At 43.4% G+C, this 25,654-nt stretch overlaps 1 protein-coding gene across 20 annotated transcripts in view; it reads left to right on the forward strand.

Annotated features, from left to right (window-relative positions):
* The window catches only part of KCNMA1 (potassium calcium-activated channel subfamily M alpha 1), a 721,733-nt gene that overhangs the window by 606,020 nt on the left and 90,059 nt on the right, over window positions 1–25,654 (forward strand). For all 20 annotated transcript variants that reach the window (XR_013449725.1, XM_078077542.1, XM_078077543.1 and 17 more), the window contains one exon: window positions 18,697–18,790. Coding sequence is in view for 19 of the 20 variants with exons in the window: in XM_078077542.1 (XP_077933668.1) it covers window positions 18,697–18,790 (94 nt within the window). In the remaining variant the exon portion in view is untranslated. The remainder of the gene's footprint in view (window positions 1–18,696; window positions 18,791–25,654) is intronic.

A 25,654-nucleotide genomic window follows, 5' to 3' on the forward strand; every position in this document is an offset into this window, starting at 1 on the left:
TGTGCAGAAACAAGTCTGGCATTGTCATACCTGCACATTTAAGATCCCAGATAGCATTAAAGAGACTTTTTTGTAAATAGCTAGACAGTGCCTGGTTTGGAGGGAGATTCTAGACACGCCCATAGATTCTTGTTCTGGGGAGACATTCTTCTGAAGTCCAGCTCAGACAAACTGGGGGAAGGGTCTGGAGACTCAGAGATATTTCTTCTCAAGAGCATCTCCCTTGGTCATCCACAGAAGGAGCTCTCCTCCCACCAACAATGGAAACAGCAATAGAGAAACTCCCTTGACCTCTTCTGGTAAACCCGAAGGCCCCCATTCTATCCCCTTCAATATTGCAGGGCAAATACTACCAAATATTCCTAGAGAAAACTCTATGCAAACTCAAAGTGGAAGCTTCTGAAGCAGATCTACGTTAGGGATAGTCAGTTGCACTGAGCCGACTTTTAAGTGAAGTGAGAAAGACTGCTTCCTGGAGCTCGAGCTACACAAGATACACCAACAGTGCATAGAAGGGCATCTGTAGACCAGAGCATGGGCCATCTTCTGGGAGTGGAGCTAACTGCTTGCATTAAAGTGATCTCCACTTTGGCCAATGGCAGCTTTCTGGGCTGGAGCCTGTTGAATTGCACTCAGTCAAGAAAGGACACAGGGACTGCCTTCCTTCCCTCCAAGGTCAGAAATGCAGCATGCTGGCATCCTTGGCTGGGCTTCATGTGTTGGCAAGAATACCTGAGTAGGAAATGGCCTGAAGGATTCCAGTTCAGTAAATATTTGAGGAGTAAAAGAATGAATAAATGAAGGGATTCTCAATCATCAGTTGAATGAATAGATGGTATGCCAGAAGCAGGACTGCCCAGATCCGTGAAGTTTCCTAAAACTCTCTAAACAACTTATAGCAATGTGTATACACACACAAACACACGCACATATATATATATATATATATATATATATATATATGAAACAAGGAGAATAAAGGGGGAAATGTAGCAAGAAAATCAAGGACATAACTGATGGCTCTTGAAAATTATCAACTAGCAGGTACAATCCATATTCTTTGTGAAGCTTAAATATTGGGAAAGAAGATCTAGAAGCAATTAAATCGGATCCAGACTAAAAAAGATCTAGACAGAATTAAATCACAGTAGGCAAAACCCTGTCGAAGTATCAAATGAGGAGAGAGAGGGATACCACCACATGAAGGATACATGTATATGTAGGGCATTTTTGTCCTAGAAAATCAAGGACTTGTGACATTTGCATTTAATAAACCTGATCGTTTTCCTGTGAGTGAGGGTGGCACAAAAATACTAATGCATGGGGTAGGGCCAATATGAGGAGAGGTATGGGTTTGCAGAGAGCTGTCAGCCCGCCCAAATATGGAGAAAGATTTCAGGCCACTCATGACTGTTAGGATCATTGACCCTGACTTAAGGTAGGCAGATCGAACCCAACAGTGCCCAAGTGGCAATTCTTCCCACCTCAAGGTGTCCAAAGGCTGAGTGTGTCTTATGGCAATTTCCTATTAAGTGTCATGATTCTGTTTATTCTGCTTGAGACAAGGAGGGGACAGAGAGTTTTCCAGATTGCTCACAGAGCTCTCAGACTGCACCAAGCATTCATTCTCTTACCTTTGAGTGGCTTTGAATTGCTCTCTGCATTTTGTCAAGGTTGATCTGGCCATTTCTTCAGTGCAAATGAGTAAATTTCCACATATGGCCTGTAACAAGTCCAACTGAGAGAACACATCCGAACAGGGATAGCAGGGATGCTTCAAAGCCAAAGCCCTAAACAGGTGTTACTGGAAAAGGAGGTACGATGACCTGCAGAGAAGAGAGACCCTGTGAAAATGCCTGAACGGAGCTTGCTAGGCATGCAGATGGGGTGGAGGAAGGAGCTCAGGTCATGTGTCCTGGAGGTCTTGGGAGATGGATGTGACATGTGCAAGGGACTAGTTGCTGAAAGGGCCACTCCTTCACAGATTTCTTCAATGAAGATGAAGATGGATATCCAATAGGCAGACATCTCCTGTCTTTTCTCAGCTATCTAGTTGGGGATTCCCAAGCCATTCATCTCACTGTGCAGTGAGCTAAGTGATTCTCCTTGGCAATTAAAGCCTGAAATTCTAGGGAACCTCAGAGTAGGGAAAGGGAGGGAAGCAGGGGGATTTGTATGTTTTCTGGGGACTTTGGAAATCATTCCTGGAGCAGTCATGTTTTGATATGTTCACCAAATGGATGCTCAGTGCGTGCCAATTGCTATAATAAGAGTAATGGCTTGCACATGTATGAGTCTTTATTCTCATTTCATCTAAGTGAACATCAACCCTTACTACTGTGGGACTTTGGGCAAGTTTCTGGACTTTTCTATCCCTTAGTTTCCCCATCTGTAAAATGGAGGTAATAACGGGACCTATCTCATAGAGCACCTGTGACTTTGATCTCATCATTCCTCATCTTATTGAAACTGCCTTATGACTTTTCCATCTATACCATGGACATGGACGGTGCATTCTTGGAAGATGGAAGGAATGCTGGAGAGCAAACAAGAGGAGAACAGACAGTGGGGAGAGATGACATTTCTTTCCTTTCAAATTCTATCAGAATTTCTTTTCTTGATGATGGTCTTGATCTCAACCCATCTTTGAGGCCTGGTTGGTGTTGAGACTTCACATCATCACCTTTCCTAAATTGCTTTATAAATAGTTGGGCTCTGCTTCTTGTTGATTTTCTCATTAGTGAGATTAGTGTGAGAATTGGGGCCAAATGGGGCCCAAATCCTTTACCCAGGCCCTGCCTTCCTCCAAAGCTCTGGAATGTTATCAGCATGGTAGTTTTGCTTGAGATCAAATCAGGGCAACATAGGAACTGTCATTTTTCATTTGCTGGGGCCCTTTGATCCCATTTGGGGTCTATTTGTTTCAAGTGAAAAATACGGCCCCTATTGCATACATCTATCCTGTAGAGTACTTTTTTATTTTTTTCTGTTAGAGATCAAATCAGAGTTGTAAGTTGTGTGGTCATTAGTTATCACCACCAGATTTCACAGCCTACATTTTATTTCTGTTCTTTCAAAATCACCAGTCTTCTCTGCTGCATAACGATCACTCGTGGGGAAGCTACATACAATATGCCTTTCGTGGGTGCTTGGGTGTTAATTTATATCACAGTTTCCTTTGCAGATATAATCAGAGTCACCTATCACATTCCTGTTTCTTCCTTTTATTGTGTTCCTTTGCTATCGCGTTTGTGTGATCTTTTTCTGAAAAATGACAGGTAGTGTTTCTCTGCTCACTGTATCAGTGACTTATATTTTCCATGACTTCTCTATTGCCATTTTAAAAATATAGCATTTTATAGATGTAATCTTAGTTATTTATAACTCAGGTTTTGTTATATGAGAAAATTTCCTAAATGACACCTGGGTTTAGGTCCATTTTTTAAAGGAAGGGAAAAAAATATTCACAGCAAAAATATTTTCCTCTAAATTGTAAATGAAGGAAAAGCTTTCAGTTAGTAAGATTATAATGCATTTTTCCCGATTTCTTAGTACATCGAAATGCATGAACATTATTTTTATGTAAGTGATCAAGTTGTGTTGTTTAATAACACGTTGTTAGAGGAAAAAGAGCTATCCCTTTCGATTTATTTGGATATTTACTGGGTGACTTACAGTGCTTTACATATTAGAATTGGTTTGTCAACAATTAACATTCTAGGTTTTTATATAACCCATACTTCAGGTAATAGAGGATTATTAAACTGCAACCAGTGTGTTAGAAATCTGCCGACTGGTAATAAAATTCTTATGTATAACAGCAGCTGAGAAATACTGCTATATATTTATGCATAGATTACAAGACAGATGATGGCCGGCAAACCACAGAGGGGCTTGAAAGCCAGTTGACCAGCAGGTGGCGCTGCTTTTCTAGAAATGAAACCCTTTACCTGGATGTAGTCTAGGTAGCCCCCCCATACACACTTTCTGCTTTTTCTTTTCCAGATATTCCTCTATTTTTCCAGAATGAATTTCTAAAACTGAGTTTGCGTGTTTGTTTATTGAGGAGATATACCTCCACTAAGACAACACCTCTCCATTGCTAAGATTTCTTTAAATCCAACTAGCATGATTTAACGCTCATTTAGAACAAATCCTAGTTCAATGAATGTTATTATGTTTTTAAAAGGTAACCACTCAATGTCAGATTCTTACCCCTAAGACTGGATTACCTCCACCATCTGATTATTATGTGGCAAGTCCCCATTTTTATTTAATACTTATTTGTACAAATTAATTCCCTAGGCTTCGTTCCGCACCAGGATAATGAGGGATATTTTTATAAAGGTAACTTAGGTAGGGGATTGGTGTGCTAGATAAGAATAATTTTAACGTGATTCCCTTTCATCAAGAATTACTTTAGAATCCAAGTTAACCAAAGAATGTTGCTTTCTTACTGGGCCAAAGCTAAATTTCTGACAATCAGGATCAGAGGTTTTAGGTTGTTTTTTTAGAACAAAGTTGTCCACACAAAGGCCAATCAGCTCATCAGTTTGGGCATCGGTGAAGCAAAACAACAAATGTACAAGGAAAACTTTTTTTTTTTGGTTCTTTCATCCACACACAACCTGTTTCCATTTTTTTGAAAGACAAAACTATGCTTTTTTTCCTTTTTTTTTAAACCTACACTATTCCTTTTATACAGGGTGTTGGGGTGTCCCTCCTGGCCAGGAGAGGATAGGAGACAATGGATTTATTGGGGTTATGCAAGGGAAGAATTAAGATACGTCCCACGACGACTCATTTATTTGTTCATTGTGTTCATTATTAAGTGTTACCTATCAGACTATAAAGAACTTTGAATGCAAATATTTTTCTTGTTTTCTTTTTTAAAATTTGAAACCATTAATTTGGGAAAGCCAATTAGTATTTTCTCTCTCTCTTTTTTTAAGTAATCTCTACCCCCAACCTGGGGCTCGAATTCACGACCCTGAGATCAAGAGTGCATGCTCCATGACGGAGCCAGCCAGTTGCCCCAAGAATTTTCTCTCTTGAGTTTATAAATTTTTTTGGCATACTGGTCTCAGGAGTGCAGGTCAAGGGTCCAGACAACATTATGTACATTCTTCTTTTATTCACTTCTATGCTTTTGACAGACAAAATGCTGAAGTGTTATTGGTTAAGAAAAACCAAGGAGTAGAGAATTGAGGGAAACATTTCCTTCTCAATGAATCCACCTGAAAGCTCTAGTTTTGTTGAAAATGTTTTCCAAACTGTTGACTGCAATCAGTATTCTTGTTCAAGTCAAAACCCTGCTGATTTTCCTCCCAGTTCCTTTTAGATGGGACAGGATCCTCTCGAATAGCTGAAGATGGGAGATAGTGTCCCAGAGTAAAGGTCGGATCGACCTGGCCGGGCTCTGAGGAAGCAGCCTTGTGAGTTTCACAGAACCCCTTTCCAAAGCATTAAATAACTTTATTTTCCTGTCAGATACACTCTCCAGAGTAAAAACGAGACCTCCAAGGGAACTGGACTCTTGCCAGGGGCCTCCTTCTCGTGTTTAGTTTCATGCACACAACTTGTGTATCTTATCTTGGATCCTTATAATTTTTAAGTGGGCAGCAAGAAAGGAGGCTGAGTGAGGGGCTTTTGATAGACCCTGCCTAGATGCAAACCACCTGCTGCTGTCTCAGAATCCGAGTATTTAAACTGAAGAAAAAGTAACTGCCAGAGGATTCAGATTAACATCTAATATTCACAATTCTGTCATTTGGAATTTAAAGCCTTGGGCTGGCTTTCCCTTATACCCCCAACTGTGCCTTCGGATAAATCTGCCTGCTTTAGCCAAACTTATTTTCTTATAGTTCCCTAGCTTAGTACCTTCCATTTCCCCACCTTTGTCCAAGCTATCCCCTCCACCTAGCACACCACTATCGAGCGGCTTCCGCGCCGTGGCTTCTATGCCCTGAGTGTTCCAGGCCCCGTGTTTCGTTCGGAGGGTATGTAGCTGAACAAGGCTAACGGCTCTGTCCACCCCACCCTTGTTTCAAGTCTGACTTTTTTTCCTGACCACACTATATCTTCTAGCACTCATCATACGGGGCATTTCTTTTAGCCCTCACCTGACTTTATCATGCAGCACCTTTGTACTGTTAATTCATGTAAAATATCTATATATAATGCAGTTGTCTCTCCAGCTAGACTTGAGGTTCTCTCCTGTTGTGCATCTTTAAAACAAGAAAAAGAAAAAGCAATGCCCAGTCCCAGCCCCCACTCTCATGAGTTTTGTTAAATAGGGTCTGAGGTGGGACTCAAGCATTGGTGTTCTGCAAAGTTTTCCAGCCTATTTTGTTGAAAGGCAGGGTTGAGAACTACTGAGCTAGGCCACACTTTTCTTGGATCAGGGATTCTGCTTTCTTATTCTGTAGCGCTTTGGGATTGAGTCAGGTAGGAAGTTTTGGGTCATAATTTTTGGCTGGAGAGTTAGGAGGCCTTCCATCCATGGCTGGTTCCTGTGATATCTGTCAAGTAACAGGAGAGAGCATTAAGCCCAGAACCATTGCAAATCAGAGCTGAAAATGCCCATCTACTTAATGAATGCCAATCCTCTAGGAGGGAGGTGTCTTTCCAAGGCCACGCCTTTGATCCAAGCTGGGACAAACTTGGGCTCCCTTTGAGCTTCTTCCCTTTGCAACCCCACCTCTCTGGCAACTAGGATCTGTTTCTTAGGAACATTACCAGGGGCTCAGCACTGTGAGAGATTCATAGATGTATAAACTACAGTAAAGGAGCTTCTAAGTCTAATTGGGGAATAGGACATATTGAAATGGAAAACAAACTATAATGCCAAAATATAAGGAGATGTCACAGGGGTGTGAGATGAGAAATGCCAAGGGATTTGTAAAGAAAGGAGGGATTCTATCTTATGACAGTTGCCAGGGAAGTCTTCCTGGAGGAGGCAGGTTAACCTATTTCTTGAAGGATGGACAGAGTAGGTAGGTGAAAAGACGACCTGTGGGAAGGAATAGTGGAAGAGTCACTGTCCCTCTGCCCCATCGCTCTCCTGACCCCCACTGTTGCCCACATGCATGCCCCCATCTCGTGACCTCCCACCAGAAATTCAAGGGAAAGAGCCCCTCGCAATCAGACAGTACCAATTTCCTGTAATTTAGAGGAAACAGTGGGCTTTCTCCATGTTTGCATCTGACTTTCATTTGTTATTGCTCTGAATGGTCCCAGCCTTCTCCAATTGAGGCCCATTTAAACATTTTCTGGCTTTTTTTTTTTCTTATGACACTTGGCATAGCCTAATTATTTTGACCTGAGCAGTTCACTGGGGCCATCTGAAATCTTTGGGCCTCAGCCAAACCAAAGCAGAGGATGCGGGGTGGGAATTGAATCTCACCCCATCCTAGTGCACAGATACGGGATCAGCTGCTCCAGGCAGAGGAGAGCACATGAACCCATCTGAGCAAAACCAAGTCAAAAGAGCAGAGTGGCTTTGTGGAGAAGGACCAAATGGCCGAGAGCTCTAGTTACTTTGATTACTCAAAGCCAAGGTAATAGTGATGGGTAAGATTTATCCTGAGCTTGCCAGGAATTCTTCTAAGCACTTCTTAGGTTTTCAGTCCCTTCTCACAACAACCCTATGGGGAAGGTACTCTGAGTATTCCCATTTTATAGGTGAGAAAACTGAGGTTAGGTAAGTTGCCAATACCTGGGTTTGGACCCAGCGGTGTGGCCACAAGGCCTGTGTTAGCTGTTACTCTTTCTTGCAGCTCAATATGAGTTGACATATGTAGAAGGACCTGCCATACCTTACAATCCTTCTGGCACACTTGAGTATCATTGGAGCCAGGGCCAGAGATGTAAAATAGGGACGCCTGCCCTGTGGCTGGAGTACCAGCACCGGCGTGTTTGACCAACTGGTGAGCTCACGCCTTATGAGACACTTTACCCTCCTGGAACGGAAGCCCAGTCTTCTGCAAGATTTTCAAACAGAAGTTAGTAAAGCATATTTTTAGGGATAAGCTTCAGACTCAAAGATTGCCCTACACACAAAAATCCCGTGGAGGAGCAGAATTCGTGCCAAGCAGAGCATGTCGGGACAGTATTTGGTCCTCAGGCTATCAGCATGTGGCCCCTGATTATCTCTTTTAACCCCCCAGCATCCCCAAATCCCAGTGTCTACATGTGTCCAGCAGGGATAACAGCAGATCTTGTGACATTGAGGTGTTGAGTAACTTGTCTGAGATCAGAGCTCTAATAAGGATCAGAGGTGGGACTTAGGCCTGACTAGAAACTTGTATTCTTATGCTACTCTCATGAGCAGAAGTCTGACAGCAATTAGTTTGGATTAGAATTCAGCAGACCTGGGCCCTGGCTCTGGGTCTGCATATTACTGTAGCCTTGAGCCCAAAGAGGATGAGACCAGAATATCTCTAAACCCCTTCCAGCCCTCCTCCTGCATTCTATACCTTGTTCTCTGTGTTGACCAGAAAGGGACCCACCATGCGCTAGCATTTTAAAATGTTGCACAGGATCTGTCTGAGGATAAATTATAGTAGAATGCAGATAATGATTTTATAGTTCAAGAGCATCTTTAGAAGGTGACTATGCCCTTAAGAAATATACTAAATGCTGTGTTTAGTGTAAAATCACAATCCAGACTGGTCCTTACCTCCCAAGGTTAAAAACATACAGTACTTCTAAAGTGTTCTGGCAGAACATTCTTCATCGGGCCATGGAGTGTACCTAGCTTGCGCTAAAAACCCATGCATTTTACCTTTATCTGAGTTTCAAAGAAAGTATCAGTGCAACCATCTGGAATACATATTAGAATTCTAGGTGGCTCTTGACACAGCTGGCTCAATGGAAGATATGGTGTTTATGGATGAACCAGTAATATTAATGATATTAATAATAATGATGGTCCTTACCTGCATAACACCTTATGGTTTAGGAAACAATTTCACATACCCACAATTAGACACTAGGCTGGTCTTCAAATAGAATTATTGGAGCAAACATTAATTTTTAAGATGTAAACAGTAAAGTGAAAATGGAAATGAAATGTGGACATTTGCTGCCAGTCATATTTGCTTGAAGCTGTTTCGGGGGAGGAAAAACAAAAAGAGAAGGAAGGTAACCTCTGAATCAAAACATATAAGCAAATAAAAACTTTTACCCCAAAGTGAAAATGTAAATCAACGTTGTGTTAGCCAGGAGAATTTGATGTGAAGTGTGAAATTAAGTCCATGAGAGACCTGACCCCTTCTCTCTGTTCTGTTTCTCACCCCAGGCAGGTGGCAAATCTCAGATTCCTGAGGCAGCACGATCTTTTCTCCACTCCTTTGGATGTCTGACAATTTGTAAATCCACAAGGAAACCTTTCTTGCAAGGGTCTTCCTTAACAATCTCATGCAAACAGCATGAAGTGATCAAAAGAATAACTCTTGTTTTATATTCGCCTTGCCCACTTCTGAACAAGGGAGTGTATAGACACACAGGCGGATACAAACTAAGCTAACTTCTTTGTAATGACAGGCAGGGTGGCAGAACCAGCAGGTTCTTGAGAACACTCTGGAGAAATGGGCAGGGCACGGCCAGGGCTTGAGTAAGGAGAGCGAGGCACTTGCCTTGGGCTCCACATTTAAGGGGCCACCAAAACCCTCAGGAGTCAAGATAAGAGAGAGTTTTATGCAAAATTTTTAAAAATCAAAATGCAAAAAAAAAAAACAAAAACAAAACCCACAATGCATAAAATGTCAGAATTTTGAATGAAGACAGGACAAATAGCTGTTTTAATGCTGGCATTTACATACTGAATAAACACCACAAAAAATTGGCAGCACTCTCCATGTGCCAGGAGCTGTGTTCAGTAGTATACAGTCATTTACTCTTGGTACATTTCAGAAGGACCTGATTTATCCGACGGTAAATCCAAATCTATTTGATAACAAACCATATTAGAGGAAGAGTTCCTTTACAGGCTCCATAAACTCCATTATAGTCCATTTTGTCTTTGTTAAACATATGAGTTGAAAATTACAATCTCTTTATTCGCTATGATCATTTTAGACACACAGCTCAAAAAGATCGGCATTAGCTTAAAAAAATATATTAGCGTGCTCGTGTCTACAAAGCACCATTGTTTTCTGGGCTCTAGCTGATGATTTTATTAAGCATACTGAAGGAGGGGAAAAATCAAAGATAATTATAAATTTATAAATACGTAATTCATCAGCATAAAGTGATTTTAATGGGATGGATGCAGAATTATCTATTTTCCTCATGAAAATAACAGAGATGTTCTGATTAAGCCCCTAATCTACTATATGTGAAATTCTAACCAAACTGATGGGGCGCATTTTCTTTTCCGAGACTACCTTTGATAAGAAATGCATTACAAACTCATCAGTTTGGCTTCCTGTTAACAAAGAGACAGCAGCCATCTGGATCATTCTGGATTCACAGTGAAACTGCCACACCATGTATCCTCCAACTAAAGCCATGCAAGTTTGACAAGGGGCAGATGAATCCAGGAGTTATTGCGCAGGGGTTTAAATCTATGCGGCAGCTGACGGTTGAAATAATCATCTATATATCGCTCTGAGCTAGCTGGGGAAAGGTTGAAGCTGTATATTTTCAACATATCTAGTCTAATGGTTAATCTGTTGTCTTGTGCGGGCTCTCTCAGGGTGGACTTGCGGCACACGCTGACAGCTTCAAGGAATTGCTCGTGGTAGATGTGGTTTGCCTTGATTCTCAAAGTGCGGGGTAGATGAATCTGACTTCACTTGAGTTGGAAGATGGGAAACTCACCTGATTGGTTTCCCCAAATGCCGGGGGACCTGCTGGACCCCTAGCAGGTTGGATAGTAGGGATAATCGGATCGCTAAGCTACCTCTGTCCCTCCCAACTTCCCCAGATCTGTGCACTTGACGTGGGCTCCACGTGGGTTCCTTTTGTTGTTTGGCTGTCTTGGCAGATCGGGAAGAACATAGTGCTTTTCAAAAACTGGACGGCTAGGAAAATGTGAAAAGATAAAGAGAGCATAGATCAGCAAAAAACTTCTATCAGGGGCCAGGGAGTAAATATCTCAGGCTTTGCGGGCCACTGGGTCTCTATTGCAATGACTCAACTCTGTTGTACAGTGAGAACGGCCCTAGACAATAGGTAAATGAACAACTGTGGCCATGTTTCAATAAAACTTTATTTATAGCCATTGCAATTTGAGTTTCCTATCACTTTAATGTGTTATGAAATATTATTATTCTTAGATTTTTTTCACCCAACCACTTAAAAATGTAAAAACAGTTTTAGCTTATGGAGTATACAAAAACATGTTCTAGACTATGGTTTGCTGACCCTGAAACTTGAGAAATAGAAGAAGAAAGAAAGCAGCTTTTGGTGCCAGGGACTTGGCAAGCTCATCCCTACTCTGAAACTTGTCCCCCGCAAACAGGTACTGCACATGCCGGAGCTACAAAAAGGAGTCAGATACATATACTTTTTGGCTTCAAAGTCATTACCATCTCATTGGTGTCAGAGTAAAGAACAGGGAGAGAAGGAAAGTTGAGAAGGGGCTGTTTTGTTGGACTTCTGTATTTTTTTCCTCAGTTTGATTCAAAGTAAAAGTTATCTTCCATCTTCTACTGCCTTCCCAATCTCCAAACTCCATAGCAATAATTCAAGGAAATTCTTGCATTTCTCATGTTAGTCATGTATTTGCTCTTAGAATTCCATTGTTTATCTTTGCGTCTCATCTCTGAGAAGCTAATATCTAGTCTTTGCTTGAGTCTTTTCTTTGCCCTCTTTGATGATAGAAACAATCTGTTCCAAGAAAAAAAGAGCCAAAGGCAACCAGATCTCCAAAAGGAATTTTCTACCCAATACCAAGCAGAGCATTGGGCAAGTTATTACAGCAGGTCAAGTTTTTTGCAAAGATATATGAGCTGAGATTCTAGATACAGGGGAACTTGATGAATGTTAGACTCCTACCAGGATGCATACAGAACATGAGGCTTATGGTTTGAGATGGGTGGGGGGCATGGGTTCGTAGGTAACATCTAATCCACCCTGTTTGATTTCATAGGATCCATTAGGCCTGCAGCGTTTCCACAGAGAACATTGCAATCCAGGTCATGTGGGTTCTGTTAGTATATTTATATAGTATTTTTTTTCTCTCTCCCATGTAGGAGCTGAATTCTTTCATTACTCTGTGTTAATGGACTCAAACTTACACAATTCAGGTTTCCCAGGCAGTGAATAGAGCCAGAAATACACCCTGTGATTAACTTCTATGTAACCTATTGTTCCTTAAAGTCTTCCTCCCTATTCTCCTATTAGCTCTACAAAAGCCAGAAATGAAAAAGCTGCAACAAACCTCCCCTCCCTGCCCCATCAGCCTACCTGGGGGCAGTTGCCCCTGTGCGGGGGCTCGGGTCCACAGGGCCACTTCCAAACTCATGTTACATAATGGCAGGTTAGTGTTATTTTCAACCCACATCCTCTAGATTTTCCAAATAAATGTATTTCCTATTTCTCAGCTAGAAGTTGTGAAATTGTCCTGCCTGATAATGTAAATAATAAAGTGATCAGCTGTAGACAATTATGTATGTTATATGTTGGAGATATTATTATTGTTGGCATTGCTTTTGAGAGGCAGCATCCTTCATCTTTTCATTATCTGTGTATTAATATTCTCCATGATCTTTCAAAAATAGGTTTATTGATTGGTCTTATCAATAATACTGCTAAGTGTTCACCCATCGGCTGGGGGATATATGTTATCCCAAGGTTTTCAGACCAGAAGCTCTCATTTCAAGGAGATCACCCACTTCAACTCCCCCGTGTTCTGATATTGAGCTGCTCATGACCCTCTAGGCATAGAGCTTGGCTCCAATGCCTGCCTCACTGTGTCCTAGCCTCCTTAGCTGCTCAACCTCACTGATGGGCACACGTCCTATCCCACTTCTGGGATTCCTCCTGAACCAACAGTCAAGTGCTCCTGTACAGCAATTAGAAAACCAAACTCACAGTATGGATTATTTATCTAGCATTTGTTGTTCTTGTTGTTGTTTTCCTTCACTGCTTCTGGAAGCATCTGCACCTCCTCACCCATCTGGTTTGTGTGACAGGCAGCTACGGTTCTGGTAGGCTATGATTATAAGACAGGAGACATCCCTCCAGAAAGCGGGCACCAGTCTGCACTCCCATCCAGGGAGTGCTCTTTCGTGGCTACATTTTAAGACCTTGAGAATTAACTAGCTCAGATTTTCTGGTGAAAGTCTTAGGCTTTCCCTCATATTAGAGAGAGGTTGGGTCAGCTTGGGAGTTTTGTCCATTGTGAATTGCATATTGGGAAAAGACTGTATTACTACGACTTACATGATTTTTCTTGGGGAGGAAGTCTGGTAAACCCACAGAAACTAGGAAGCACACTATTACACCCCTAGCCTGGCAACTTGACCCTCTCTCCTTACCCTCAGTTTGGGTAAAACAAGATTCTCATCCTGAAAGATGGAAAACATGCACCCACTTCTTTTTTATCACTCATGATACAAGGAGATGCTATACCTCCTTCTTTCTTAGGAGTGGCAAACCCATGGCTTTTAACACAAGTCAAGCAGCAATCACGACCAAGCTGACCAAGCCTACTATTTGAGATGAAAATGATACTTTAACATTGAGGATTGATGACTTGGAATATAATGATTATTCAGTAGGATGCATTCTAGCAGACTTCAGGAAATAAGGGTCTGGTCTTGCTGCTAAACTGAGTTTTCGGTCTATGTATGTCATAGGGAGAAGGGTACTCTGTAGGTTTTTGGAAATTATTGCACAAACAGGATTGTTTTCTGACATACTATCCCTTCTGACATTGATGACAAAAACACAGCAAAAAGAATTTCAAGAAGCCATCAGGGTAGAAGAAAACCGCAGTTGAGCTGTGAGGAAGAAACTCCCCTTTTCATGTAAAGCTATAATTCTATTCGATGATAAAACTTGTTTGGAACTTCCCTAATGAAAAATTTCGCAAAGGATTCATTTCCATTTTCTTTTCTCGTTGATGTTTGGCAGTCAAGGTTGCAGCTAGATCGCGCTATCCCAAAGACCCATTTGAGTCCAAGGACACAACTCACAATCCTCGGCTTGTGGCCGAGCCAGGTGAAGGAGTTGGGGAGCCCACCCCTCTTTTAATAACCACACGCTTCAGCGTTCTATCTTAACATGCTGAGCTCAGTTGAAGAAGACAGATGTACTGTTGTCGATTTCAGCATGCATTCAGCTTGTTGGGCAGCAAAATACCAAAGAGAAAAGCCATAGCAGACAAGAAATAACAATTAAAACGGCCCTGCCTCCAGTCTAGCAGCTTGCTCAAGACCTTCGTCGGAAGCCCTGTTAGCTAGATGCCTTTGCGTTCAAGCCACTTTGCATGCCGCTCACTCTGAGTGATTCCAGTGTGAATATGACATTACTAATGACCTGCTAAGTGTGTGCAGATGTGGGTTTCTCCAGATGTGGTGATTCATAACGTAATGGAGATAGCCGGTCGACTCATGTTTATGGTTTGTTTGCCTTTTATTGCATTTCCGAGGTTATTTGCTTTGAACTGTTTTTTAACTCCGGCCAACAAATTCACCTTTAAGTGTCAAAGGGCGTCATCCCCCCAAACCCTGGGGCAGAAACGGGGAAGGGGACGATGGAATGTGTCCCAGGCTGGACCCGAGCACCGGATCCATCACATGTCAGCATTAGGCTATTTGGAAAAGCTGAAAGTTGGAATCCTTGCCCCATTTTACTCAAAAGGCCCCCAAAGAGGCATTGGTAACCCTGACACGGTGTTTGCAAGCTGGCGAGGCCAATAAAGAAAGGGATTTCTTTTTTTAAAAAAAATCCAGTGAAATGTATGATCATCTTGAAATAAGCCCAGAGCTCTGGCCAGTGTTTCTGGAAGATGTTGCCTTGCTTTTGCTTGAAAACAGAATGCCGATGAAAAGTCGAGTAAAATGTTGTTACAGATGTTCGACTCTGCATTAAGGCTGTTGGAATTACCACCACATCTTAAATCAATTCCCAGAACATTGTCTGGAGGTTATGTCATTGAAATAATGAATCCTCTTTAGTCAAGTATAAGCAAACATGTTAAAACATCATTGTAACTTTAAATTAAACTCTAGCGCAAACCAAGGGATCTGAAGCCTCATTAGACTTGCCTGACATTTTTCTAGCACTGAGTCTTCCCCAACTGTAAAACTGTTAGATTCAGAGCCTATTAGACAAGTGAGCGCTGGGAAGTTACAACAGCACATTAAGTGTTATACTTAGGGATGTGCAAAAACAAGCCCTTGAATTTTATGAGCACTTGGAGACTGGATGGAGTTCAGCTCCTATAAAAATTCCACATTGGATTCCTGAACTTGTTTGTGTTTTAAAGAAGCTGGTAAGTCAGGTTCCTTTCAAAGATCATATCTTCATGCGCTTCCACAGCACGATGTGAGTGAAAATGCCGGAGACAGGGGTGTATGGTAATTAGCCAAAAAGCAGGCTAAGTAGGAGCCCATAAATGTGCATTGGCATGAGGTAGTGGCCAATTACCTCAATACATTTGTCTTTCATGAAAGTACGTAAATTTCAGTCTCCCTTTTAATTCTATTTTTATTCCTTACATATAGTCACAGAAGCCATGAAATGAAAATTATATTTTATAGCTTAACTAAAAGTTTTTCTAGGTCTGCTTTCTTTAAATATGCAGAAATTGATAGAATCCCTATAAAGGATAATAATTAAATATGGTTTATAACCTACTTATGAGAAAGAAGTTATCACTGCTTCTCTCGTGGGATCTAAGCCATATGTAATGGTCTCCATTACACAACGTTCATATATTTAAGCTGAAGACATTTTTTCCACCCATTTCTTCAGGGAACAGATCTGCATTTCCAGGCCTGTGAGTGCAGGAGGAAACCTGTGAACATGAGTTTCATTTAAGAGAACAAATCCCGGTTTAAATGCAGTATGATTATGATGGATGATCTTTCTGAGTTGCAATGAAAATAAATAGTTTCCTTGCATAGAAGGAGGGGTAACTTTAGCACTAGAACAAAGTGTCTCCCTGGAGCTGGGTAACAGGTATTAACTTACACATCTTCCATGTGAAGATCGCTGCACGTAAACAAACAGTGACAAGGTGCAAGGATAATGGGCACTTAGCCAAAGAGAGTTATTTATTATAGGTCCAGTGCAAATGGGGAGACAATAGTTAAGCAAAAGACTCCAACAGAACTGCCAGTGAGTGGGACTTCTGTTCAGGACCTTACTGAAATGGACTCACTGAATAAATTGGACAAAACCATGGCAACATCTGGTGGCCTTGCATAAAGCTAGTCATAGTAGCCTGGGTTGGGTAGAAGACCTTTCTGGGTATGTCACTCTAACCATAAGAAGGCCTGTGTGACAGAGGAGAGAACTTTTCACCCCAACTAGACCCACTCACATGCATACACGTTATCCAGTCTGTCATGTGACTCAACTAATCTAGGTCACCCTGAACACAATACAGCAATTGCAAGTGGTCCATATTAAAAGGTGAACTTGTATTATGGGTGGAATCAGTGCAAAATGTTCTACCCCATCCTTAGATGGGGAAAATGCAAAAGTATACTTATACACACACCTCTCTGTCTCTCTCTCTTTCTCTCTCTCTCTCTGTCTTTCTCTCTCTCCCCCTTTCTCTTTCATTCATTGCCTTTCTACCCCATTATTAACCTGGGATGCCTGGCCCCCTATCCTGTGAAAGGAAGATGAATTCAGGTCAAGCTCAGAGTGCCTGTTTGCTTGCCGAGAGATGCATATCAACTCTAAGTGATTTTTTTCAATACCATTTATGTGGCTTGTATTTATTTCCTTTAATCTTTTAAGTGCTGTTTAGTCTCTCTGTGATTTGCTGTGGATACTCATTTCTGATAAGATATGATATCCTCCCAGCCACATAGTTCCTGCCTGGAGCCCTAAGTGACTGATAGGGTCGCAGCCTGAGCCTGGGCCTCAGGGGGACGGGGCGGGGGAGTAGCTGGTAGAGTGAGTGGGCTGTGGGCATTTGTAGGTGCTTTCTTGCCTTCGCTGCTTCTGGAATCACTCTCACCTCAGACTGCATTCTTGTTCCCTTTCCACGTGTCAGCCAGAATATAGACAAGCCCAGACTAACAGTGGAATAGGGGAATGTACCAAGTGGGGTACTTTGAAGCAGGCTTGGAAGATAGTTGGATTATTAGAATCCCTGCAAACCATGTATTGTAACATACTAAATTTATTTAGGGTTTTCAGGGAAGTATCATATAATGCATGTCCCGATATGGATATGGGTCTTCCTGGGCAATGTCAAGTAGCTGAGATGACATTCCTCCCCACTCCACCACCCCCGAATAAGACTTACACCATTAACATATGTCAAGCTTCTTTTGATGTCATCACTGCTAATATTTCTCTTCTTAGCTTTAAGGTAACTGCCGTGCATTCCGGGTTTCAAGGGTGCTTCCTCCCAGTCTGTGTTGCAGTCAACTCTAAGAATCCAAGGATCCTATATTTTTCCTTCTTGACATTACAGCTTTAGCCTGAATTGTGGGGGTGGGTAGAGGAGGGCTAGAATTTTGCTGCTGATGCCCTTGGTTGACAGGCTGGGTGCGCATCTGCTAATTATCAAGCAGCTCTCTTAAAAAGAAGCATGATGCAAGCTAATACATCTATAAAGCTTATTAGTGGGTGTCTTTGGGCAAAAGCAGTAGAGTGTGCTGTGTTGTTTGTGAGTGAACCTTCACATTGCTTAGCGATCTGTGTGGTTTAGACATTTGGAAAACAGCCTTTGGTTTCCAACGCCCTCTGCTGCCCTCCCTCCCTGCCCCCCACCACATCATCAGAGATATCACTCAGTGGCAACCTCCTCCTTCAGTCGGGTGCTCTTCTCCGGCCTGGTTCTCCAACCTCACAGCCCAGTCTTAATGAGTGGAGAAAGGATCCCATGTGCACGCCCCAAAATGCTCTCCCTCTAGGGAGCAGCAGGGACAGAGCTGAGATGGGCTGGGGATCCTTGAGCCAGCAGGCACCAATGTTCCCAGTCCTGACGGATTGAAACATTGGCTGTCAAGGCCTCGGATCCTTGCCTCTCTCCAAGGCTCTCGCTCTGGCGTGCAGGGATTAGGCACCAGCTAAGTTGGTTCGTTTGTAGGATCAACTGGCTGGCAGCTCTTCCGCTGCCGTTGCCCATACAACTTTATTTCTGATTGTGGTTTTGGAAAAACCCATTCGATTACTCAGCGAAGTAACTGAAATTAACTCTAAGAATAATGATTGAGTGTTCCCACATATATATATATGTTATATATATGTGTGTATATTTTTTATATACAGATAAATCATGATTTCTTTTCTCTCTTATGGCAGGGCACTTACAAACTGGTGTAGTCCCTTTCAAGTGCATGTTCAAAAGCTGGAGTGCTAAGAGGTGATGATTTCACCTTTTCTAAGCCGGCCTCTTTGACTAACACATTTGGTCTTTGTCACTGGGTCCTAAAAGACAGCCATGAGTTCCTAGTGAGTGACTGAGCCGTGAGTGTGTGTCCTTTGATATCTTGCCTGTATCTCTCAGTCTGCCCTCAAACTGTTCATAATCTCATGAGCTGCCTGTCTTTCCAGTTGAAGATGAGCAGCCATCAACACTGTCCCCCAAAAAAAAGCAGCGGAATGGAGGCATGCGGAACTCCCCGAGCTCCTCACCCAAGCTGATGAGGTAAGAAGAGGGGCCACGAGGGCCCACGCGGGGCGCCCCTCCAGCTCCTCTCCTCCCCTCGGGGCCCCCTCCCCGCCCGGCCCAGGCCCGGCGCCTCCCCTCCCCCAGCAAGGCACGCACGAGGCGGGGGAGGGGACCGATCGTTAGGTGGCTTCTTAAAGGCTGGAGTATTTATTCTGTCAGCTTGTCAGCAGTTAATGATAGAGCTGAAAAAATTCTGTCATGAAAAACAGTTTGAAAAGCTGTTTGAAAAATACATAGGCTTTAAAGTCTTAGCTGTCACCATGTCCTGTCTGTGTGTAGTTCCTAAACAGCGGTGGCACTAATGACGCCGGGAACCAATCAGAGAGACGCGGGTGGTTAGTTTGCCTCAGGCAAGTCTCTTTCTGCTGGAGTCCCTCCGAGGACTGTTTTCTGTACTTAAGGCCATATGTGAGATGTATCATCACAATCAAAAATGAACCTGAAGATTACCTTCTTTTTATCCTGTCGATTGAAATCAAATTTCTGTTAATTGATTTTGACTGATAAAAAAGTCTAATCATCTGTGGACTTGCCAAAGCAAAGTTCAAAAGTAATCCAGTTCTACTCAGGCTAAAAGCAATATTAATTATGAAATAGAGTGTGTGTGTACTCTCTCTCTCTCCCTCCTTCCTTCCCTCCCTTCCTCCCTTCCTTCTTTCCCTCCCTCCCTCCCTCCCTTTTTTCCTTCCTTCCTTCCTTCCTTCCATCCATCCATCTTGACTATGGCTTTGTCTTGGAAATGGCAAATGAAACCAAATTTCAACAGAGTTCTGCAGGTTTCTCTTTTGGGCCTCTTCATCTTTCATTTCCCCTGGTTGTTTTTGAGTCATCTGCCAATCCCAGTGCTTATTTCCTCTAACATCCTAACTCTCTAGCACCTCGGTGATGAAACAGGAGTAATCCCTAAATGATCACTGCCATGGAAACACCTGACATCTTGATGCTTGATGTTTCGTTTCTTTTTTCTTTTCTTTTCTTTTCTCTTCTCTTCTCTTTTCTTTTTTCTTTTCTTTTCTTTCTTCTTCTTCTCCTTCTTCTTTTTTTTTTTGATATTGGCTGCTCTCCTCCCTTTGATTATTGAAATAAAATGATGGCCATTTCCCCCTGCTCTTCCCTCTCTCCATACGTTCGCGTCTCCCTGGCCCTCCATGGCCACCCTTCTAGGACACAGATGGGGCGGTCCTTCTCCCTGCAGCTGAGGACACAGGTTCCCATGGAGGACTCCCCCAGCCCCACATCCTTTTCCGTTATGATCATCTCTTCCTGTAAGATGTTTCCTGAACAGTCTTCTGCCTGCCCCTTCACACAGTCTTGCTGGGGTATTGCTGATTTACATGCTTGTTTATAGTTTATGAGGAGGATAAAATGCACCAACTGCCAAGCTTCTCATTTTTATGATGCCAGTTGTCATTGCTAGCATTCATTTCCTATTTACTCACCTTTTGGTAATCGCCTTATCTAATGCTAATAGTTTTATCCATTTAAAGTAGAAAAAAGTCCAGGCGTTTTCTTTTTCCTAAATTTAGAGAAGCAAATAAATAAATAAAGAGAAGTCTGAAAAATCTGAAACCTTTGGAGCCAAATTCCCTGTCCCTGTTTGCTATGTAAAGTATGGCTCATTTCTTTGATCTTGAGTAATAATAATTCTGAGGCGTTATACTGTTTTCATATGCTTCAAAGCTGTGTCAAAGTTTTGCTGCTTAAGGGTACTTCTTTATTCTGTTGGCTCTTGGGTACCAAGATGACAGGTCTTCTGTACGAGGTGGAAGCTTTTTTAAGTCGTAGCCTTCAGCAAAACATCAAATTACCAAATCCAGGGTAACATACTTCTACACAAATGCCTTTCCTGTAGATATATTATACCATATATATTAAATACTTTAGTGTTACACGCTACATTTTATGTGCAATAGAAAGTGATGGTTTGAGGTAGCCTTGGGGGGACTTTTTTTCCACAAGCAGAAAAAGCTAGTGTATACCGTATCAAGCATGGTTTTTACAGGACTTTCTGCCCGAAGGCCTTTGTAAATAAGTAATGATCAACAGATTGGCTGTGGGTTTTTGAAAAGCATGCCTATGTCAGTTTGCATGATGGGGGAGAATTTTCAAAGTGGGTCTTGCTTTCATTGCCTGTTGGAGAGGGGCTGAGGGAGCAGTCATCCCGGGCTGGAGCTGTCTGCTCCATGGTACATCAGAATTGCTAAACGTGGGTCAGGAGGCGAGCTGAAGCTTGCCAAGCTACAGAACTTGGGTTCCTGGTGTTGGTGCCTTTGGGCTACTCTCTGGCCACAGTTACTGCTTTATCCCACCTGCCCACAGCGGTCTCGATGACAGCTCAGCTCGCACGGGCCGTCCCGTGACAAGTCAGAGGGTCTTCGACGCTCCTCCTTCACCGTGACTTTCTACGTCCCAGGTGCTCTGCATCGTCTTCTGCCGTGGAAGCAAAGACAGGGTGCTGAGCCCTCCATTTCCTTTCACTTCCAGCATGTGAATGAAGAACCCGTGGGCAGTTTCGCTTGGTTTCAATGTCTGGCACAGACAGGGAGGTGGCCAGGACCTAATTCTGTTACGCGTCTCTTGTTGACTGAGAAGAAGAAAGGGGCTCATGTGGTCTCTTGTGGCTTCTCCAGGTCATCCCACCTCTTTCAGTACTCCCTTTCAACTCTACAGAAGATAGGACTCTTAGGTCCCATTCCTTCTGACCTGAAAAATCCATAAAGGAAGCTAATGACTTATCTGAAGTGGGCTTTTCGACATGGCTTGTGGCTTGGCTTGTTTGAGCAGAATCAATCATTCTGAAGGTGGAAAGGTTTTAGTGGCCTATGGGCAGTGATAGGAATAGCTCCAGGAGAAACCCGAGAGCCCAGAACGGGGCTAGGATGGGCTTTAATTTACCGCTGTGGCTTCGGCAAATAAAACAGGCTCCTGCGCGAGGGTTCCCTGCAAACCATCGGCTAGTGGGAAGTGCTACGGGGACTCTGCACTCATGGTCTTTGTCTCCCCTTTGTTCTGGGATCAGACTCACCCTGGTTTTTCAGTGTCACTTAGCTCTCCCCACAGCCATTAGGTGAACAGCCTCGTTTTATGTCTGGATCCTGACGCACTAGGTTTTTTAGTCGCCCTGATAGAAAACAACTCTCACAGACCGACTGAGCCAAGTGGCAAGTGTCTGTGCTCCAAGCCAGCAAGTCCTGTATCATGACAGATAACCTTCGGCTTCACAAACCCGCCCCCCGTTCCCCCCCAGGAGGAGCAGGCCACGGAGTTTCCCAGGTTCCTTTATCTGCCTTCCTTGTTGATCTCTTAACATGGAATGATTTAAGGAACCTCTCCTCGTTTCCCTTTCGAGTCACCAAGCCCTCATTGCCCACTTCTCCCTGCTGGTGAGTCTGTGCCTTGTGGGAGTGGCTGTGCTTTCCTTCCGTTGCAAGGCGGTAGAGGGCAAGAACATTGTCTCTGGATAACCACATCGAGTGTTCTTAACTTGGGGGTCTCGCAGACCCTGCTGAACATCATATGAAAGCTCTCTGAAAAGGCTCTCTGGGGGGGAAGAAAAGCACACTGGACACCATTTTGACTACACTTGAAGCAGATTCATGGATTCCCTCCATCCCTGTCTGGCTTACAATCATTTTCAGTTCTTTCCATGGCCACCTTCAAGGAGTTGTATTCCCAAACGCTGGTGGATACTAAGAATATTTCTCCAGCAGGTAGACAGTATAGAGTGAATGCCTGGACTCTCACACTATATCCTCAAATGGGATCCAAAAAGGCTGTGCGTTTCAGCTGTCTGTTTCAATTCCTTTTCTCAGATTAATTCTCATCTGGCAGATGCTTTTTGAAAGCCTACTGTATTCGGGGTTGTAGAAGGTCTTTGAGGAACGTAAAGTAAGATGGGTTAGAGTAGGTCTCCGTCTTCAAAGCGATCACAGTTTGATGTAGGAGATGGGCAAGTGTATATGGTAAACATATATATATATATATGTTTCTACATATATAAGTAGAAACAGCTTGGAGATGTACTCGCATGGGCTGTGAGAACAGAGGGAGCTGCCATTACTTCTGGTTTGGGAGGCTGAGGCTGGTTTGTGAAGGAGCTTTCATTTAAACCTAGCCCTGGATGATGAGGAGAATTCTCTAGTTATATCAATGCCTACCCTTGTTCATTGTTTACTGGGTGCCAGGCATCATTCCAAGAGTGTTATGCCTGTGAACTCACTGAATCTTAACTCTAACTCCACGAGTAGGAATTACACTTTCCCCCATTTTACAGATGAAGAAGGTGAGTAACAGAGACGTAAAGTCTGGTGGATCTGGTGAGTCTTACCCAATGAGGAAGATTTGAACCCAGGTGGTTTGGCTTCCAAGCCCATAGTATTAATTCTTTCACTGTTCTGTCCAATGGAGGAAAGAAGGAGAGTGCTCAGGCCGTAGTAAGTGGCTTGGTGTGGCTGGAGCAAGGGGTCCTTAGAGTGGCATAACTGGACTTGGAAATCGGAAAGTATTCTTGTACCCACTCCTGAAGGCCTTTGCCTTTGCCTTGTCATAGGTACTGGGAAACCCTTGCAAGTTCTTGAGGAGACAGTGTTTTGGGAGGATCACTGGTGGCAGTGTAAGGAGAGGTGTAGAAGCAACCCTCCATCAGGGCAGCCTTGTGGAGACACACGTTACATAAATAGAGGTGTGAGAAGAAGGCCCAGCCAGCCCCAGCCTTCGCCAAGGTCCTTTGGGTGCCAAACCACTCAGGGTCTGCTGTAGAATAGTGGGCCAGAAGTGGGCCACAGTCTTCCCAAGAAGGACACACAGCATTCCTGACATGAGCCCATGTTACATCTGTTTCTCCAGGACCTCGGAAACTTGGAGTCAGATAGAGGGGCCATGAGCCATGAGGACACGTGCAGGACGTGTTTACCAAAGAGACGGTCCCCAGCCAGGCTAGCAAGGATAATTGACAATACTGAAAACAGAGAAATTGAACATGGTGAGGGAAGCTTCATGTCACAAGGCCCAGAAAATATTAGAGATTGGTTGGATTCCTGAATAGGAGGGGAAGTAGGATTTGAGGAAAACTGATTAGCCTCTTGGGCATTTACTGATCATTAAGTGAAATAAACTCATCTGCTTGTTAAGTCCCATCCCTCTGTTTTGCCTCATACCTACCATGGGGTCTTTTTGTTAGGACTGCCAACTTGAAAGGTTCTAGTAATAGAAAATGGCAAGATGTCCTGAGCCCCGTCAGAGCTGGGGACAGAATGCCACTCTCGCAGTTCCTTCCAACTGGGCAGAATAAAGAAGGAAGGCAGCGACAGCTTAGCTAAGTAAATTCGCCTCTGAATGCACCAGCAAATAGCAAATGACAGGCCCCCACGGGACTGGAGAAGAAAGAAATAGTGGGGCTCATCATACCAGGGCTTGGGGTGGATTTGACACAGGTCTCTGGACAAGTTGCATGCTCAGCAGAGGGTCATTATCCCATCCTCTCCTTTCAAGAGCATCTTGCACGCTCTCCTCTAGGACTGAGGAACATGTCAGTCCTCCCAGGTTGTCTCCCAGACATAAAGGCAGTAATTTCCTTCTTCCTTATAGAATGGTGGCTGCCTAACGAGAGGTGATGTATGAGGGGCAGTAGTTCTTGACTGTTGACTTGTTAGGCAGGAAAAAAGATGTAAGTAGATAGGTAGAGAAGGTGAAAGGGACTCTGGTTTTGGCAGAGTGGCTAGAGCCTGGCCTGAAGGTTTTGTCAAGGTGGCTCCAGGGATGGCCATCTGGTGGGAGATGGGGGTGGGCGTGGGGGTAATGGGGGCTGCTATGTCTCAAGAGAGATGCTCATATGCAGGGGGGGGGGCAGTGTCAAAGGATGAGTGAAGGTAGGAGCCAGAACCAAAAGCCAGTGTCCTTGCAACATAACAGGAAGTAGTATTTGCCCAGACATGAAATGCACCCCAGAATGAGGCAGATTATTTATGATCCTGAAAACCCAAATATGAGCCCCTGAGACCCTCTTCAGCACAGCCAGAGACTCACTTGCACAGCCTGTCACTCTTGAGCATTACATTCAAGGACTTAGTTACTAACTGCCTGGTTGTCTTTTAGGGAGTAGAAGAGGAAATGAAGAGAAAGGAGGGTAGAAAACGGAATTATAAGTGTACTTTATAAGAGCTAATATTTCATTTACCTTTTTTTTTTTTTTAAAGATTTAGTTATTTATTTGAGAGACAGAGAGAGAGAGCACGAGCAGGGGTAGGGCCAAGAGAGAAGGAGAAGCAGACTCCCTGCTGAGCTGGGAGCCCAATGCGGGGCTCGATCCCAGCATCCTGGGATCATGACCTGAGCCCAAGGCAGATGCTTAACCAGGTAGACGCTTAACTGACTGAGCCACCCAGGTGCCCCTAATATGCATTTTTATGTTTGTTTATTTGCTGATTAACTCATGGGAGTGGAGGTCAGCAAGAGAGAGGCGTTAGTGTGGCATCCAGGTTGGGAACCCCATCAGGTGTTGACACAACCCTTCAGGTTCTAGAGAGTCACACAGAGAGAGTCAGGGTAGGCAACTTGGATGTGCTTTTGTCACCAGCCCTATAACTCTCCATTTGGATAGGGGGGCCAGGACTACGGTGAGCCATGTGAGGTGCCGCCTAAGTTCTACACCTAGACCCTTCACTTGCAGCACTCTGGCCCTGACCTTGCTCAAGAGAATCATAGCCTTTCAGTTTGTGTGTTGCAAACAGTTGCTAGCTCTGGTAGAATTGACTCCAACCATATAGCTTCTCCATCTGGGCAACACTTTATAGAAATGGTTCTCAAACTTCAGCATGCATAAAATCATCTAGAGCCTCTTGT

This window comes from Halichoerus grypus, chromosome 7, assembly GCF_964656455.1.
Source record: "Halichoerus grypus chromosome 7, mHalGry1.hap1.1, whole genome shotgun sequence".
In the NCBI taxonomy this organism is placed as follows: Eukaryota; Metazoa; Chordata; class Mammalia; order Carnivora; family Phocidae; genus Halichoerus; species Halichoerus grypus.